This window comes from Nerophis ophidion, linkage group LG05, assembly GCF_033978795.1.
Source record: "Nerophis ophidion isolate RoL-2023_Sa linkage group LG05, RoL_Noph_v1.0, whole genome shotgun sequence".
Lineage (NCBI taxonomy): Eukaryota > Metazoa > Chordata > Actinopteri > Syngnathiformes > Syngnathidae > Nerophis > Nerophis ophidion.
Window position 1 is genome coordinate 18839596 of NC_084615.1, and position 15830 is coordinate 18855425.

Sequence of the window (15830 nt, forward strand, 5' to 3'; positions counted from 1 at the left end):
GCACTCTTTTTTTACGAAGCTACGCTGTTGTAACTCGTGCTAAATGTGACTTGGCATTGTCTTGCTGAAATAAGCAGGGGCGTGCATGAAAAAGACGGCGCTTAGATGGCAGCATATGTTGTTCCAAAACCTGTATGTACCTTTCAGCATTAATGGTGCCTTCACAGATGTGTAAGTTACCCATGCCTTGGGCACTAATGCACCCCCATACCATCACAGATGCTGGCTTTTGAACTTTGCGTCGATAACAGTCTGCATGGTACGCTTCCCTTTTGGTCTGGATGACACGATATCGAATATTTCCAAAAACAATTTGAAATGTGGACTCGTCAGACCACAGAACACTTTTCCACTTTGCATCAGTCCATCTTAGATGATCTCGGGCCCAGAGAAGCCGGCGACGTTTCTGGATGTTGATAAATGGCTTTCGCTTTGCATAGTAGAGCTTTAACTTGCACTTACAGATGTAGCGACCAACTGTATTTAGTGATAGTGGTTTTCTCAAGTGTTCCTGAGCCCATGTGGTGATATCCTTTAGAGATTGATGTCGGTTTTTGATACAGTGCCATTTGAGGGATCGAAGGTCATGGTCATTCAATGTTGGTTTCCGGCCATGGCGCTTACGTGGAGTGATTTCTCCAGATTTTCTGAATTTTTTGAATGATATTATGGACCGTAGATGTTGAAATCCCTAAATTTCTTGCAATTGCACTTTGAGAAACTTTCTTAAACTGTTCGACTATTTTCTCATGCAGTTGTGGACAAAGGGGTGTACCTCGCCCCATCTTTTCCTGTGAAAGACTGAGCATTTTTTGGGAAGCTGTTTTTATACCCAATCATTTCACCCACCAGTTCCCAATTAACCTGCACACCAGTGGGATGTTCCAAATAAACGTTTGATGAGCATTCCTCAACTTTATCAGCATTTTTTTCCACATTCCCCAACTTCTTTGTCTTGTGTTGCTGGCATCAAATTTTAAAAGGTAATGATTATTTGCAAAAAAAAACAAAAACATTTATCAGTTTGAACATCAAATATGTTGTCTTTGTAGCATATTCAACTGAATATGGGTTGAAAAGGATTTGCAAATCATTGTATTATGTTTATCTTTACATTCAACACAATTTCCTAACTCATATGGAAACGGGGTTTGTAGAAAAAAGATAAAATAAAATGAATAAAAATCATTAAAAAAAAACATTTTTTTTTTTCTTCTCTGGGATCCTTTTGACCATGGAGACCGGCTCCTGGGTCTCTGCCACACCATAGTCCGTTTGAAGGGACTGAAGGACGGACAAACCTGACGATGTCTTGGCTGAATGAGCATGTATCGGGGCGGAATGGCGTAGTGCAGGTCTGGGCAATTATATTGACTCGAGGGGCCAAATTTAGAGAAAAAATATGTCTGGGGGCCGGTATATCTATTTTTAAGAACACCAATACAAAACCTCACAATAATGTCTGATTGAATGCTAAAGAAGGGTTCTCTTTAAGAAGGGGAACCGGAGGGAGTGTTGCAACTATCGTGGGATCACACTCCTCAGCCTTCCCGGTAAAGTCTATTCAGGTGTACTGGAGAGGAGGCTACGCCGGATAGTCCAACCTCGGATTCAGGAGGAACAGTGTGGTTTCCGTCCTGGTTGTGGAACTGTGGACCAGCTCTATACTCTGGGCAGGGTCCTTGAGGGTGCATGGGAGTTTGCCCAACCAGTCTACATGTGCTTTGTGGACTTGGAGAAGGCATTCGACCGTGTCCCTCGGGAAGTCCTGTGGGGAGTGTTCAGAGAGTATGGGGTATCGGACTGGCTGATTGTGGCGGTTCGCTCCTTGTAGGATCAGTTCCAGAGCTTGGTCCGCATTGCCAGCAGTAAGTTGGACACGTTTCCAGTGAGGGTTGGACTCCGCCAAGGCTGCCCTTTGTCACAGATTCTGTTCATAACTTTTATGGACAGAAATTCTAGGCGCAGTCGGGGCGTTGAGGGATTCCGGTTTGGTGGCCGCAGGATTAGGTCTCTGCTTGTTGCAGATCATGTGGTCCTGATGGCTTCATCTGGCCAGGAACTTCAGCTCTCACTATCGGTTCGCAGCCGAGTGTGAAGCGACCAGGATGAGAATCAGCCAGTCCAAGTCTATGGTTCTCGCCCGGAAAAGGGTGGAGTGCCATCTCCGGGTTGGGAAGGAGACCCTGCCCCAAGTGGAGGAGTTCAAGTACCTCGGAGTCTTGTTCAAGAGTGAGGGAAGAGTGGATGGTGAGATCGACAGGCGGAATGGTGCGGCGTCTTCAGTAATGTGAACGCTGTATCGATCCGTTGTGACCAAAAATTATTCCCGGGCGCGGCACCTCTGCTGCCCACTGCTCCCCTCACCTCCCAGGGGGTGATCAAGAGTGATGGTTCAAATGCAGAGAATAATTTCGCCACACCAAGAGTGTGTGTGACAATCATCGGTACTTTAACATTGTTGATTGTCATGTCATGCACAGATGTACTTTGTGGACATCGTAAGTTTTTGCTGTCGTCCAGCATTCTGTTTACTTTGTAGCCAGTTCAGTTTTACTTTTGTTTTGCATAGCCATTGCCTTTTCCTTTTGTTAATTTTTGGGTTCAAGCAATACATACATTTTTACCTGCACACTGCCTCCCGCTGTGGTCTGCATATTGGGATCACAACAAACTATCTACGTCTTACCATGAATTCATTAACGTGGACCCCGACTTAAATAATTTGAAAAACTTATGCGGGTGTTACAATTTCGTGGTCAATTGTACGAAATATGTACTGTACTGTGCAATCTACTAATAAATGTTTCAAACAATAAATCCAAACCCGACACATTCCGACTTTTGCAAAGCAATTATCTACATGCTGCCACCTGCTGACATGGAGTAGTACGTGGTTACCCTGCTGAGTTTTACACAGCACAGACACTAAGTATCGGCACATTAATTGCAGATTTTAATTATTGATTTGCAAAAAATTTTTTTTCTGAAGTTGCATGATTTCCAGTGGTTGAAAAACACTGCTCCATACAATAAATAAACAGTTCTGATAAATGTCTACATTACTTAAAAGAAAAATGCCTTTGTTTGATACAATTCCACCCACACATTTACAAAAGTGACTGGACAGGACAAATAAAAACTAAAAAAATAAAAAAAAACATTTTTATAATTTTTTTATTTTTTTTTAATAGCTCAAGAATCGTTACACATAAAAATCAATTTCATTTTTTTGACACCTCTATTTTATTTTATCTTCTTTATTCTCTTCTTTCACTGGATAAAACGCAACTTATCAGTGGCGGTGTTCTGGCGCAGTGCTCCCGTCCAAAGGCAAAACCTAGTAACTCACTTCTAGCTGACTTTGAGAAAACAAAGGAAAACCAATCTATCTTGATGCTGTCTTACAAAGATCTACAAAGTCATCAAACGTATATATGTTTTCTTGAGCTTTCATTTTCTTGCCGATCGAGCCACGGATTGAATCTGCTCTCATGAACGTGTGCCCTTTCTCCAGATATTTTATCACAATCTCGGGTGGGCCCCATTCTGCGTTTGCACATTGGGCAAGAGCCGTGTACAGCGTCCAGTTTTTATTTTGACCTCCACAGTTATCTGCCCAAAAGAGTATGCAAGGGGAAGAATCAAGAACAATACATTTAATGAAGGTGCTTGCAACGTCCTGGGCCAATCTTCCAAATATCCCCTCGTGCCATAATATCACATAATCAGGTTGACCGTCGGCCCTCATTCGTGCAAATGTCTCATTAAAGACAATAAGGCGACTGACAAAGAAGCTCCGATTGGTCCATTGAGATACTAGGTTTTTCTGTTGTATCTACGCGGTTACGTGGTAGTTGCTAGGTCATGCCATGCGCGTAACAGCTTACTTACGGAACAAATTACAATATCGCATACACTAATGTAAAGCATATCACCTAGGAACTCCAAAAATTATTATCAGCTCAGTTTTGACCAAAATTAAGTTACTGGGTTTTGCCTTTGGACGGGAGAGTGGTTCTCAAATGCCGAGGGGTACGTGAGATTTTTCAAAAATATTCTAAAAATAGCAACAATTCAAAAATCCTTTATAAATATATTTATTGAATAATACTTCAACAAAATATGAACGTAAGTTCATAAACTGTGAAAGGAAATACAACAATGCAATATTCAGTGTTGACAGCTAGATTTTTTGTAGACAAGTTCCATAAATGTTGATGTTAAAGATTTCTTTTTTTGTGAAGAAATGTTTAGAATTAATGGATCTCTATTACAATCCCCAAAGAGGGCACTTTGAGTTGATGATTACTTCTATGTGTAGAGATCTTTATTTATAATTGAATCACTTGTTTATTTTTCAACAACTTTTTTGTTATTTTTATATCTTTTTTTCCAAATAGTTCAAGAAAGACCACTACAAATGAGCAATATTTTGCACTGTTATACAATTTAATAAATCAGAAACTGATGCCATAATGCTGTATTTTACTTCTTTTTCTCTTTTTTTCGACCAAAAATGCTTTGCTCTGATTAAGGGGTACTTGAATTAAAAAAATGTCCACATGGGGTACATCACTGAAAAAAGGTTGAGAACCAATGTTCTAGCGAGACATGCTCTCCAACAGAGGTGGGTAGTAACGCGCTACATTTACTCCGTTACATTTGCTTGAGTAACTTTCGGGATAAATTGTAGTTTTACGAGTAGTTTTTATGCAACATACTTTTACTTGAGTATATTTATAGAGAAGAAACGCTACTTTTACTCCGTTCCATTTATCTACATTCAGCTTGCTACTTGCTTCTTTTTTTATCGATCAATTAATGTTTGTTTTGGTTAATGACAGCTTCAAAGTAGAATCTACGCATGCCTGCGTTTCGCCAATCACATGCAGTCACTGGTGACGTTGGACCAATCAAACAGAGCCAGGCGGTCACATGACCCGATTTATACAAGTTGAAAAACGTATTGGGGTGTTACCATTTAGTGGTCAATTGTACGGAATATGTACTGTAGTGCGCAATCTAATAATAAAAGTTTCAATCAATCAATAAAAAGTGTAAAGGAAAAAAGGCACTTTTTATTTCAACCGTACTTCCCGTCAAAAGCCTAAAGACTGATCGCACAGTTCCTGTCTTCACAATAAAAGTGCCGCTCCATCGCACCTGCGTTAACAAAATAAGAGTCTCCGAAAGCCAGCGCAAACAAGCTGGCAAACTACGGAGTTTGCTGCCAATGTATTTATTGTAAAGTGTATAAAAACGAATATGGAAGCTGGACAGATAAGAGTCCAAAAACCAACGACTTGCATGTGGTATTAGACAGAAAAGAGGAACTTTTTTCTCCTCCATTTGAAAACGTGGACGTCTGAGTCCAAATAATTGCAAGTCATCAAAATCAGGTAATACACCAACTTATATTCTTGTCTTCATGAAAGATATGAATCTATATGTTAAACATGCATGTATATTCATTAAAACACCTTCAACATGTGAACAAAAACGGCAAAATAAATCAATATAAATTATATACTGTATATATAAATGTATGTATGTGTATATCTATATCTATATATATATATATATATATATATATATATAATTTGTGTGTGTATAAATGATGTGTGTGTATGTATGATATGTGTGTGTATAAATGATATGTGTGTGTATTTATATGTATATATGAGGTAGATCACCTCGACTTGGTAATTTACTAAGTAATTGATAAACGTATTGGGGTGTTACCATTTAGTGATCAATTCTAGGGATTATGTACTGTACTGTGCAATCTACTAATACAAGTTTTAATCAACCAATCAAATCAATGAATGCCTACTGAGGCTATGGTGCTGTTAAGTTATTGTGGCTCAATGTGCCATTTTTTTTATTTTATTTTAATGTACTATTATTTAATATATATTATTGTTTTAGTTGCTTAAGAGATATTCCTGGCTCTGAATTTGCTCATTGCTATTTTTATGTTTTTGTGAATTATTTGTTGCCGTAATCAGGTTACTCATCAGTTACTCAGTACTTAAGTAGTTTTTTCACAACATACTTTTTACTTTTCCTCAAGTAAATATTTGGGTGACCACTCCTTACTTTTACTTGAGTAATAAATCTCGAAAGTAACGGTACTCTTACTTGAGTACAATTTCTGGCTACTCTACCCACCTCTGCGAGTTGTTTACAAAATGCATTCATACCTGAAGTCCTTTTGAAGTTTTTAATCCAAATTCCAAATGGGAATCTTGAAACAGTTATACTGCAGCAGGGGTCACCAACGCGGTGCCCGCGGGCACCAGGTAGCCCGTAAGGACCAGATGAGTCGCTCGCTGGCCTGTTCTAAAGATAGCTCAAATAGCAGCACTTACCAGTGAGCTGCCTCGATTTTTTAAATTGTATTTATTTACTAGCAAGCTGGTCTCGCTTTGCTCGACATTTTTATTTCTAAGAGAGACAAAATTCAAATGGAATTTGAAAATCCAAGAAAATATTTTAAAGACTTGGTCTTCACTTGTTTAAATAAATTCTTTTTTTTTTTTTTACTTTGTTTCTTAGAACTTTCAGAAAGACAATTTTAGAGAAAAAATACAACTTTATAAATAATTTTATGATTTTTAAACACATAAACCGTTTTACCTTTTGAATTCCTTCCTCTTCTTTCCTGACAATTCAAATCAATGTTCAAGTAATTTTTTTTTTTTTTTAATTGTAAATAATAATAAATACATTTCAATTACATTTTTCATTTTAGCTTCTGTTTTTTCGACGAATGTTCAATTCAAAAAAATTATTCTGGCAAATCTAGAAAATCTGTAGAATCAAATTTTAATCTTATTTCAAAGTCTTTTGAATTTCTGTTGAAATGTTTGTTCTGGAACATCTAGAACAGGAGTCACCAACCTTTTTGAAACCAAGAGCTACTTCTTGGGTACTGATTAATGCAAAGGGCTACCAGTTTGATACACACTTAAATAAATTGCCAGAAATAGCCAATTTGCTCAATTTACCTTTGATAAATAAATAAATAAATAAATATATTATATATATATATATATATATATATTTTCGTCATTCCGTCGTACATTTTTTTTCCTTTTACGGAAGGTTTTTTTTTTTTGAGAATAAATTATGAAAAAAACACTCAATTGAACGGTTTAAAAGAGGAGAAAACACGAAAAAAATGAACATTACATTTTGAAACATAGTTTATCTTCAATTTCGACTCTTTAAAATTCAAAATTCAACCAAAAAAAATTAAGAGAAAAACTAGCTAATTTGAATCTTTTTGAAAAAATTAAAAAAATAATTTACGGAACATCATTAGTAATTTTTCCTGATTAAGATTAATTCTAGAATTTTGATGACATGTTTTAAATAGGTTAAAATCCAATCTGCACTTTGTTACAATATATAACAAATTGGACCAAGCTATTTTTCTAACAAAGACAAATCCTTATTTCTTCTAGATTTTCCAGAACAAATTTTTTTAAAGAAATTCAAAAGACTTTGAAATAAAATTTAAAATTTGATTCTACAGATTTTCTAGATTTGCCAGAATAAATGTTTTGAATTTTAATCATAAGTTTGAAGAAATATTTCACAAATATTCTTTGTCGAAAAAACAGCAGCTAAAATGAAGAATAAATTAAAATGTATTTATTCTTCTGTACAATAAAAAAAAAATACTTGAACATTTATTGAAATTTTCAGGAAAGAAGAGGTAAAAAGGTATATGTGTTTAATAATCCTAAAATAATTTTTAAGGTATTTTTTTCTCTAAAATTGTCTTTTTAAAAGTTATAAGAAGCAAAGTAAAAAAATAAATGAATTTATTCAAACAAGTGAAGACCAAGTCTTAAAAATATTTTCTTGGATTTTCAATTCTATTTGAGTTGTGTCTCTCTTAGAATTAAAAATGTCGAGCAAAGCAAGACCAGCTTGCTAGTAAATAAATACAATTTTAAAAATAGATGCAGCTCACTGGTAAGTGCTGCTATTTGAGCTATTTTTAGAACAGGCCAACAGGCTACTCATATGGTCCTTACGGGCTACCTGGTGCCTGCGGGCACCGCGTTGGTGACCCCTGATCTAGAATAAATAACGATTTGTCTTTGTTAGAAATATAGCTTGTTCCAGTTTGTTATATATTCTAACAAAGTGCAGATTGGATTTTAACCTATTTAAAACATGTCATCAAAAATATATTTTTATTGTGACAAATCATTAAGATGATCAGTGTTTCCACAAAGATAAATATCATTAATTATTAATAATAACAGAGTTAAGGGTAAATTAAGCAAATTGGCTATTTCTGGCAATGTATTTAAGTGTGTATCAAACTGGTAGCCCTTCGCATTAATCAGTACCCACTGCAGCTTTCATGCCAAACGCTGCAATACCCTTCCAATCCGGAGGGGGCGCTACTGACCACTGTGGCCACTTGTCACGTGACAAAGTCCTCGCTTGTTGTTCAGCGACTTCCGCACGGTGAGACCGACATTTATTTTTATCGCTCTTATTCACTTCTTCGGATAATAATATACCCTTTCTATTAAATAGCGAGTACCGGAGGAAAGCAATAAGAAATCGTGGTGAGTTTTAAAGTGTTATGAACGCAGTGAGGCAGGTTTGTTGCGTCCCAGCTGCGGTTAGTCTGTGAGCTAACTATAGCACAAGCTAGCTCGCGCCTTGTTTACATATTTACTTTATTATTGTCAGGCTTTTATGTCTAATTTACTCCACAAATTTAATCTGGCCCGCCGGGAATTTCCAAATAATTGTTTTATATCTGTAAGATTGCGGCGATGAAGGCGACTTGTCCAGGGTGTAAACCACCTTCCGCCCGATTGTAGCTGAGATAGGCACCAGCGACCCCCGCGATTCCAAATGGAATAAGCGGTAGAAATGGATGGATGGATCTTTAAGATGGAAAGTGTAGCTGACATTATGATGTTTTATGATGACCGTAAGTCTTGAACTATGGCCTTATATAAATATCGTGATATTTTCAGGCCATATCGCGATACACCATATATATGTTGTCTTAGCCTTGAATGAACATTCGATGCATATAATCACAGCAGTATGATGATTCTATGTGTCTACATTATAACATTCTTTTTTATACTGCATTAATATATGCTACTTTTAAACTTTCATGCAGAGAGAAAAATCACAACTAAAAGTGTATTTATTAAACAGTTATTAAGCAGCGGCACAAACATTCATGTCATTTCCAAAACAGAAAGTGCAAGATTGTCAGACATTTCAAAACAAGCTATGAGTGCACTTTAGTGCATGATGTCACTAAGATGACTTATCAAAACACTAAATCAAAGTGCACTTTTTGTACAGAACGCCACTACAATAGTTTAAAACAAATAAAGTGCACTTTAGTGCATGATGTCACAAGATATTTCAATAATTGTCAAATAAAAATTAGCTGCATAACAGGAAATCAAATAGTGTATGTCCTTTGCTTTGTGGTAGGTTCCTGCAGACGTTATCTCTTTCTTTAGTGGACTATTTTTTTCATAAGGTGTAGATGTGACATGCAAAGTTTCAAACACTCTTCATTCTCTAGCGGGTGACTTTTCAAATGATGCTACAAATTAGCAGTGGTGCTACTTTTTGAAGCAACACTTTTGCCGAATACTTGACATTAGGGCTGGGCGATATGGCCTTTTTTTAAATACCTCGATATTTTTAGGCAATATCGCGATACACCATATATATCTCCATATTTTGCCTTAGCCTTGAATGAACACTTGATGCATATAATCACAGCAGTGTGATGATTCTATGTGTCTACATTCAAACATTCTTCTTTATACTGCATTAATATATGCTACTTTTAAACTTTCATGCAAAGAGGGAAATCACAACCAAAAGTGTATTTATTAAACAGTTGTTAAGCAGTGGTACAAACATTCATATCATTTCCAAAACAGAAAGTGCAAGATTGTCAGAGAAATTTTAAAACAAGCTATGGGTGCACTTTAGTGCATGATGTCACTAAGAAAACTTATCAAAATACTAAATTAAAGTGCACTTTTTGTACAGAACGCCACTACAATAGTTTAAAAACAAATAAAGTGCACTTTTGTGCATGATGTCACAAGATATATCAATAATTGTCTAAAATTAGCTGCATAATAGGAAATCAAATAGTGTATGTTATGTCCTTCGCTTTGTGGTAGGTTCCTGCAGACATTATCTCTTTCTTTAGGGGACTATTTTTTTCATAAGGTGAAGATGTGAAATGCAGCGTTTTAAGCACTCTTCATTCTCTAGCGCAGGGGTCGGGAACCTTTTTGGCTGAGAGAGCCAAAAAGCCAAATATTTTAAAATATATATCCGTAAGAGCCATATAATATTTTTTTTAACACTGAACACAACTAAACACATGCATTTTTAAGTAAGACCAAAATTTCTAGAGTATAATAGGTCTCTTATTCTTTGTAATAAAATTTTTATCCTGAAGCTAAGGGGGCGTGGCCTGCGGGCCTGCAGCGACAGGTGCGTAGATGGCCCACCTGGGCCTTGTTATCTAATCACCTGTCGCTCTGTTATAAGCAGCAGCCAGGAGGAGAGACTGGGTTGGGGCTGGAAATACTATTGCTGGAAAGCAACTGAGAGACTTATTGAAAAATAAAACAATATTGTAACCCTGAAACAGGCTCTCATGTCGGTGCTTGGGGGTCTGAATAACCCCCTGGAGGGCAAGCCCCACACTAACCAATAATAAATAAATAACTTATTTCCATTAACGCAACTTCTTGAACAGGTGCGGTAGAAAACGGATGGATGGATTAAAAATGCATGAGAATGTTTTATATTTTGAACATTATTTTTAACATTGTGATTACAAGTGGAATTATTTATTACTTATCGTGTTTAGCAACGTCAGATCAGATTTATCAGAGAGCCAAATGCAGTTATCAAAAGAGCCACATCTGGCTCTACAGCCATAGGTTCCCTACCCCTGGTGTAGCGGGTGCCTTTTCAAATGATACTACAAATTAGCAGTGGTGCTACTTTTTGGAGCAACACTTTTGCCGAATACTTGACATTAGGGCTGGGCGATATGGCCTTTTTTTAATACCTCGATATTTTTAGGCAATATCGCGATACACGATATATATCTCCATATTTTGCCTTAGCCTTGAATTAACACTTGATACATATAATCACAACAGTATGATGATTCTATGTGTCTACAATAAAACATTTTTGTTTATTCTTCATTAATATATGCTCATTTTAAACGTTCATGCAGAGAGGGAAACCACAACTAAATCAATGTACCAAAACTGTATTTATTAAACAGTTATTAAGCAGTGGCACAAACATTCATGTAATTTCCCAAACAGAAAGTGCAAAGATTGTCAGAGACATTTTAAAACAAGCTATGAGTGCACTTCTGTGCATGATGTCACACAAGATATTTCAATAGCTGTCAAATAAAAATGAGCTGCATAATAGGAAATCGAATAGTGTATGTCCTTAGCTATGTGGTAGGTTCGTGCGGACATTATTTCCTGTTGTTGACTATTTTTTTCATATGGTGTAGATGTGGAAATGGTTGCTTGGGCATCTTTGAACAGAGATGTTGACATGCGGAGTTTCAAGCAATCTTCATTTTTCAGCGGGTGACTTTTCAAATGATGCCACAAATTAGCAGTGGTGCTACGTTTTGTAGCTACGCTTTTGCCGCATACTTGACATATTACGTTTGTCTGTTCAACACATTCCCGCTTGAAGCCAAACCACCGCCAGACGATGGACCCACTGCTTTTTTTCTCGGGAGTTAATTCTTCCTTCATTTGTTTCCAGATTCGCATTATCCCTCTCTTTCGTTTTACTACTCGCACCGCACCGCTTGCACCACAGCTAACGTTACCCACGCCGCTATCTCTCTGCTCTGCTTGGTATATGTCTCTGTGAGAATGACAGACAAGAGTGAGAAAGGCCTGTAGTGTAATGCCCGCAGCTAAAAGCAACTGCGTGAGAACGTATACTCCAATATCACCATATAGTCCTTTTCTATATCGCACAGAGACAAATCCGCGATATATCGAGTATATCAATATATCGCCCAGCCCTACTTAAACTATACAAAGTATTTCAATGGTTGGAATCTGCGCTTTTGCATGATATACAGGTTACTATGGTAATCTAATTGGTTACTATGGTCATGTCAGTCACAGCAGCTCAGACGAGGCACCAAGCAGTGTGGGTGGGGAGCGTTTCCACAGTGTTTCCAGAGCCTAAATTGTGGGTGTCAGGGAGAGACGCGGAAGGAGATTTTTACAACAAAGTTCTAAAGCTTACTGATGTATCAGATACATCAGGTTGTATTATTTATTTTTTTTACCCTTCACGTTTATATTTCGTTGTGTTTGTTGTATTTTAGTTGCGTTTCGCTTGATTTTAAAAGATGTCGATCGAGAGGGGGAGTGACGTTCATTAGTTAATAATCAGTGTTTTATCGTTCATAGTTATTATTCTAAGTCACACATTTAATTGTACATTATGGATGTCTCATTCAGTAAAAAAAAAAAAATTCCAGTGATATAAGTATAATTTTCCTGTGAAAATTCTAAATGACCGTAAGTTTTGAACCATAGAAAGTATATCAATGGTCGAAATCTGCGCTTTTGAGTGTTATAGGAGTTATTACGGTAATTTGTCACAGCAGCTCAGACCAGGAACAAAGCAGAGTGGGCGGGGTTTGTTTTCAGAGCAGCCAGAAACAAATGCAGATTTTTACTTGATAATATATCATATATTACACTTTGCATTCATATTTTGCTGTTTGTTACATTTTTGTTGTGTTTTACTTGATTGTAAAAGATACACAAAATATGTTCTTATGGTGTTAATATTCAGGGTTTCATTGTTCATAGTTAATATTGTAAATCCCACTTTCTTTATTTTCAGTAAAAAACTGTAAAATTCCATTCCGTTTTTTTGAGGTGGTCTGTTTTTAGAATTCTATTGGACATTGTGACTTTTGGTATTAGTGTTCCTGGAAAAAAAGGGACCCAAACACACATACTGTACAGCAGATTTTTACAGCTAAGCGTGTATATATCATTTATACACACATACACATTTTTTTTCTCAATGTGCCCCCCCCCCCCCCCGAGGCAAAATATTTCCCCAGCTCTGTACTATAGTATTTTATGCCTGTGTGGGGGTCCCCTGCGGATCCACATTTAGTTCCTGTTAAAATGTTATTGATTGAAACTTTTATTAGTAGATTGCACAGTACAGTACATATTCCGTACAATTGACCACTAAATGGTAACACCCCAATAAGTTTTTCAACGTTAATCAGCTCATGGTAAAAGAGTCACGTTGCATGAGATGAAGTGTACTTTCCTGTAACATTCTGTCTGAAAAAAATAAATGTTTTTTTTTATTAACAATTCTGTAATCTAGTAACATAATTCCATGAATATTATCAAAAAAATAACATCCTTTATGAATGACAGTAGAATAAGCACCCTTCTGACTGAGGGGCCATAGTGTAACGACCTGGAATTTACACTCTGTGTAGTAGAAATGCGCGGATAGGCAATTATATCATCCGCAACCGCATCACCAAAGTCGTCATCCACCCGCCGTCCACCCGAACCAACATTTTATCAGAACCGCAACCCCCGCTGAAATACATCAGAGGTCGGCCAACTTTTCCACTCACAGAGCTATATAAACCCGTTTCACAGAGTAATGAAGACAATGGGAGCCGCTAACGTTCTCGCCAATATCCAATAGCGTTCATCCTGATGACAAGAATTTGGGCATGCTGTGAAGCCATTGCCTTTGAAATCTTCAACAACATGTACAAACCGATTGTTAGTCCGGCAACATGTGTGCAGCTTCCGCAATCACACGTACAAGATTGAAAGGCATACTGGGTGATACAGAATATACTGATGGTTGTGATATAAACAACTTTAACACTTACTAATATGCGCCACGCTGTGAAGCCACACCAAACAAGATTGACAAACACGTTTCGGGAGAACATCCTCACAGTAACACAACATAAACGCAACACAATAAATACCCAGAATCTTTTGTATCTGTGACACCTCCTGAATATATTTTACACCCCCGCGCCCCCAACCCCGCCCACCTTACCGACGCACAGGGGCTGGGGCGTGGCGGGGTTTTGCTGCTATAGGGGTGTATAAAATAGTCAGGTAGTCTCCTGGATACAATGGATTCTGGGTATTTGTTGTGTTGTGTTTATGTTGTGTTACTGGGAGGATGTTCTCCCGAAATGTGTTTGTCAATTTTGTTTGGTTTGGCTTCACAGCGTGGCGCATATTAGTAAGAGTGTTAAAATTGTTTATATCACAACCATTAATATACTCTGTGTCACACAGTATGCCTTACAGTCGTGTGCGTGTTGCTGCGGAAGCCACACACAACATGATGCTGGACTGGCAAGCAGATCGTACATGCTGTTGAGGGCGACAAAGCCAATGGCTTCATAGCACGCCCTAATACTTATTAGCTGGGTGACTGCCAGCAGTCATTCTAGAGAATATTAGCGTCTCCTATTGTCTTCTTCGCTCCGTGACACGGGTCTTAAATGGCTCTTTGAATGGTAAAGGATACCGATCCCAGAACCTTGTATATCAAATATTTCCGGATGGTTCAACCGCCACCCGCCCGAATCTAATTAAAATCTATTTTTTCGTCATGTCACCCGCCCGACCCGCGGTTTATCCGCGGACTCCGCGGATGAGACCGCAAACCGCGCATCTCTACTGTGTAGTGTTGGAGTCGTCCAACTTTTTATGTGGCCATAAACGCATCAGTGGCTAATTGCTATGAGAGCAGGTGAGAGATGCTGTTGATATAACAGCTGTCAAAGACTTGCTTTCGGCCTGGTTTGTACAGTAGACAATGACCAGTTTTCCTAGATAAAAGTGTTTTACACATTTTTTTGGTGTGGTTGTGGCCGACAAACAATTTTGCGAAATAAAGGGAACGATGCAATTCCTGTCTTGAACAGACGTTACAATAATTTAACAGTGTTGACAAACATTTTTTAATCTATTGTGGCCGCCGTTTGTTACCTGTCAATCACAGTTGCATTGCAAAATCATACAAAACTAATTTTATTTTGTTTAGAGTGTGGATAGCCAGCCAGCGGCAAATACACACGCAGAGTACCTACAACCTGTGAGAAGAAGTGCACTTTTCCGATGAATCTTAATCCATCATTGTGACTATTTTGTGCAGTAACAATGGATCAGAAGATACCGTATGATGACTACCAGCTTCCAGTGGTGTTCCTGCCGTCTTATGAGAACCCACCAGCATGGATCCCCCCTCAAGAGGCAAGACATCATAATCACTTTTTTTCTTCAACATTTTCCAGTTGAAATATACAGAACAGGGCCAAAGGTTTGGACACACCTTCTCATTCAATGCGTTTTCTGTATTTTCATGACTATTTAAACTGAAATCTAAGTAAGAATAAATATCTCAAATAAGGGTGACATATGCTTATTTTCTGTCTGATTAGATAATTCTTCTCACTAAGCAGATTTTATGTTAGTGTTTTACTTGTTTTAAGTGTTTTTGTCCTAAATGATCACAGTAAGATATTACAGCTTGTAGCTGAGATGTGATGACCCATATTGAGTAAAACATGCTTGAAACTAGAATATCAACTGTTGCAAAGCTGTGTCATCAACACCATACTTGCCAACCCTCCTGGATTTTCCAGGAGACTCCCGAAATTCAGCGCCTCTCCCGAAAACCTCCCGGGAAAATATTTTCTCCCGAAAATCTCCCGC

At 37.5% G+C, this 15830-nt stretch overlaps 2 protein-coding genes across 4 annotated transcripts in view; one reads left to right on the forward strand and one right to left on the reverse strand.

Annotated features, from left to right (window-relative positions):
- Positions 1 to 15830, reverse strand: part of gdpd2 (glycerophosphodiester phosphodiesterase domain containing 2) — an 80971-nt gene that overhangs the window by 48723 nt on the left and 16418 nt on the right. The gene's annotated exons all lie outside the window — the stretch shown is intronic.
- pdzd11 (PDZ domain containing 11) overlaps positions 1 to 15830 on the forward strand; it is a 48654-nt gene that overhangs the window by 21184 nt on the left and 11640 nt on the right. The window contains exons 1-2 of one of the 3 annotated variants that reach the window (XM_061900292.1): positions 8395 to 8493; positions 15271 to 15368. In XM_061900292.1, the coding sequence (XP_061756276.1) occupies positions 15276 to 15368 (93 nt within the window). In that variant the 5' untranslated portion in view covers positions 8395 to 8493; positions 15271 to 15275. Of the gene's footprint in view, positions 1 to 8394; positions 8598 to 15270; positions 15369 to 15830 lie in introns of those variants that run through there. The other 2 variants (XM_061900293.1, XM_061900294.1) reach the window with 2 other exon arrangements.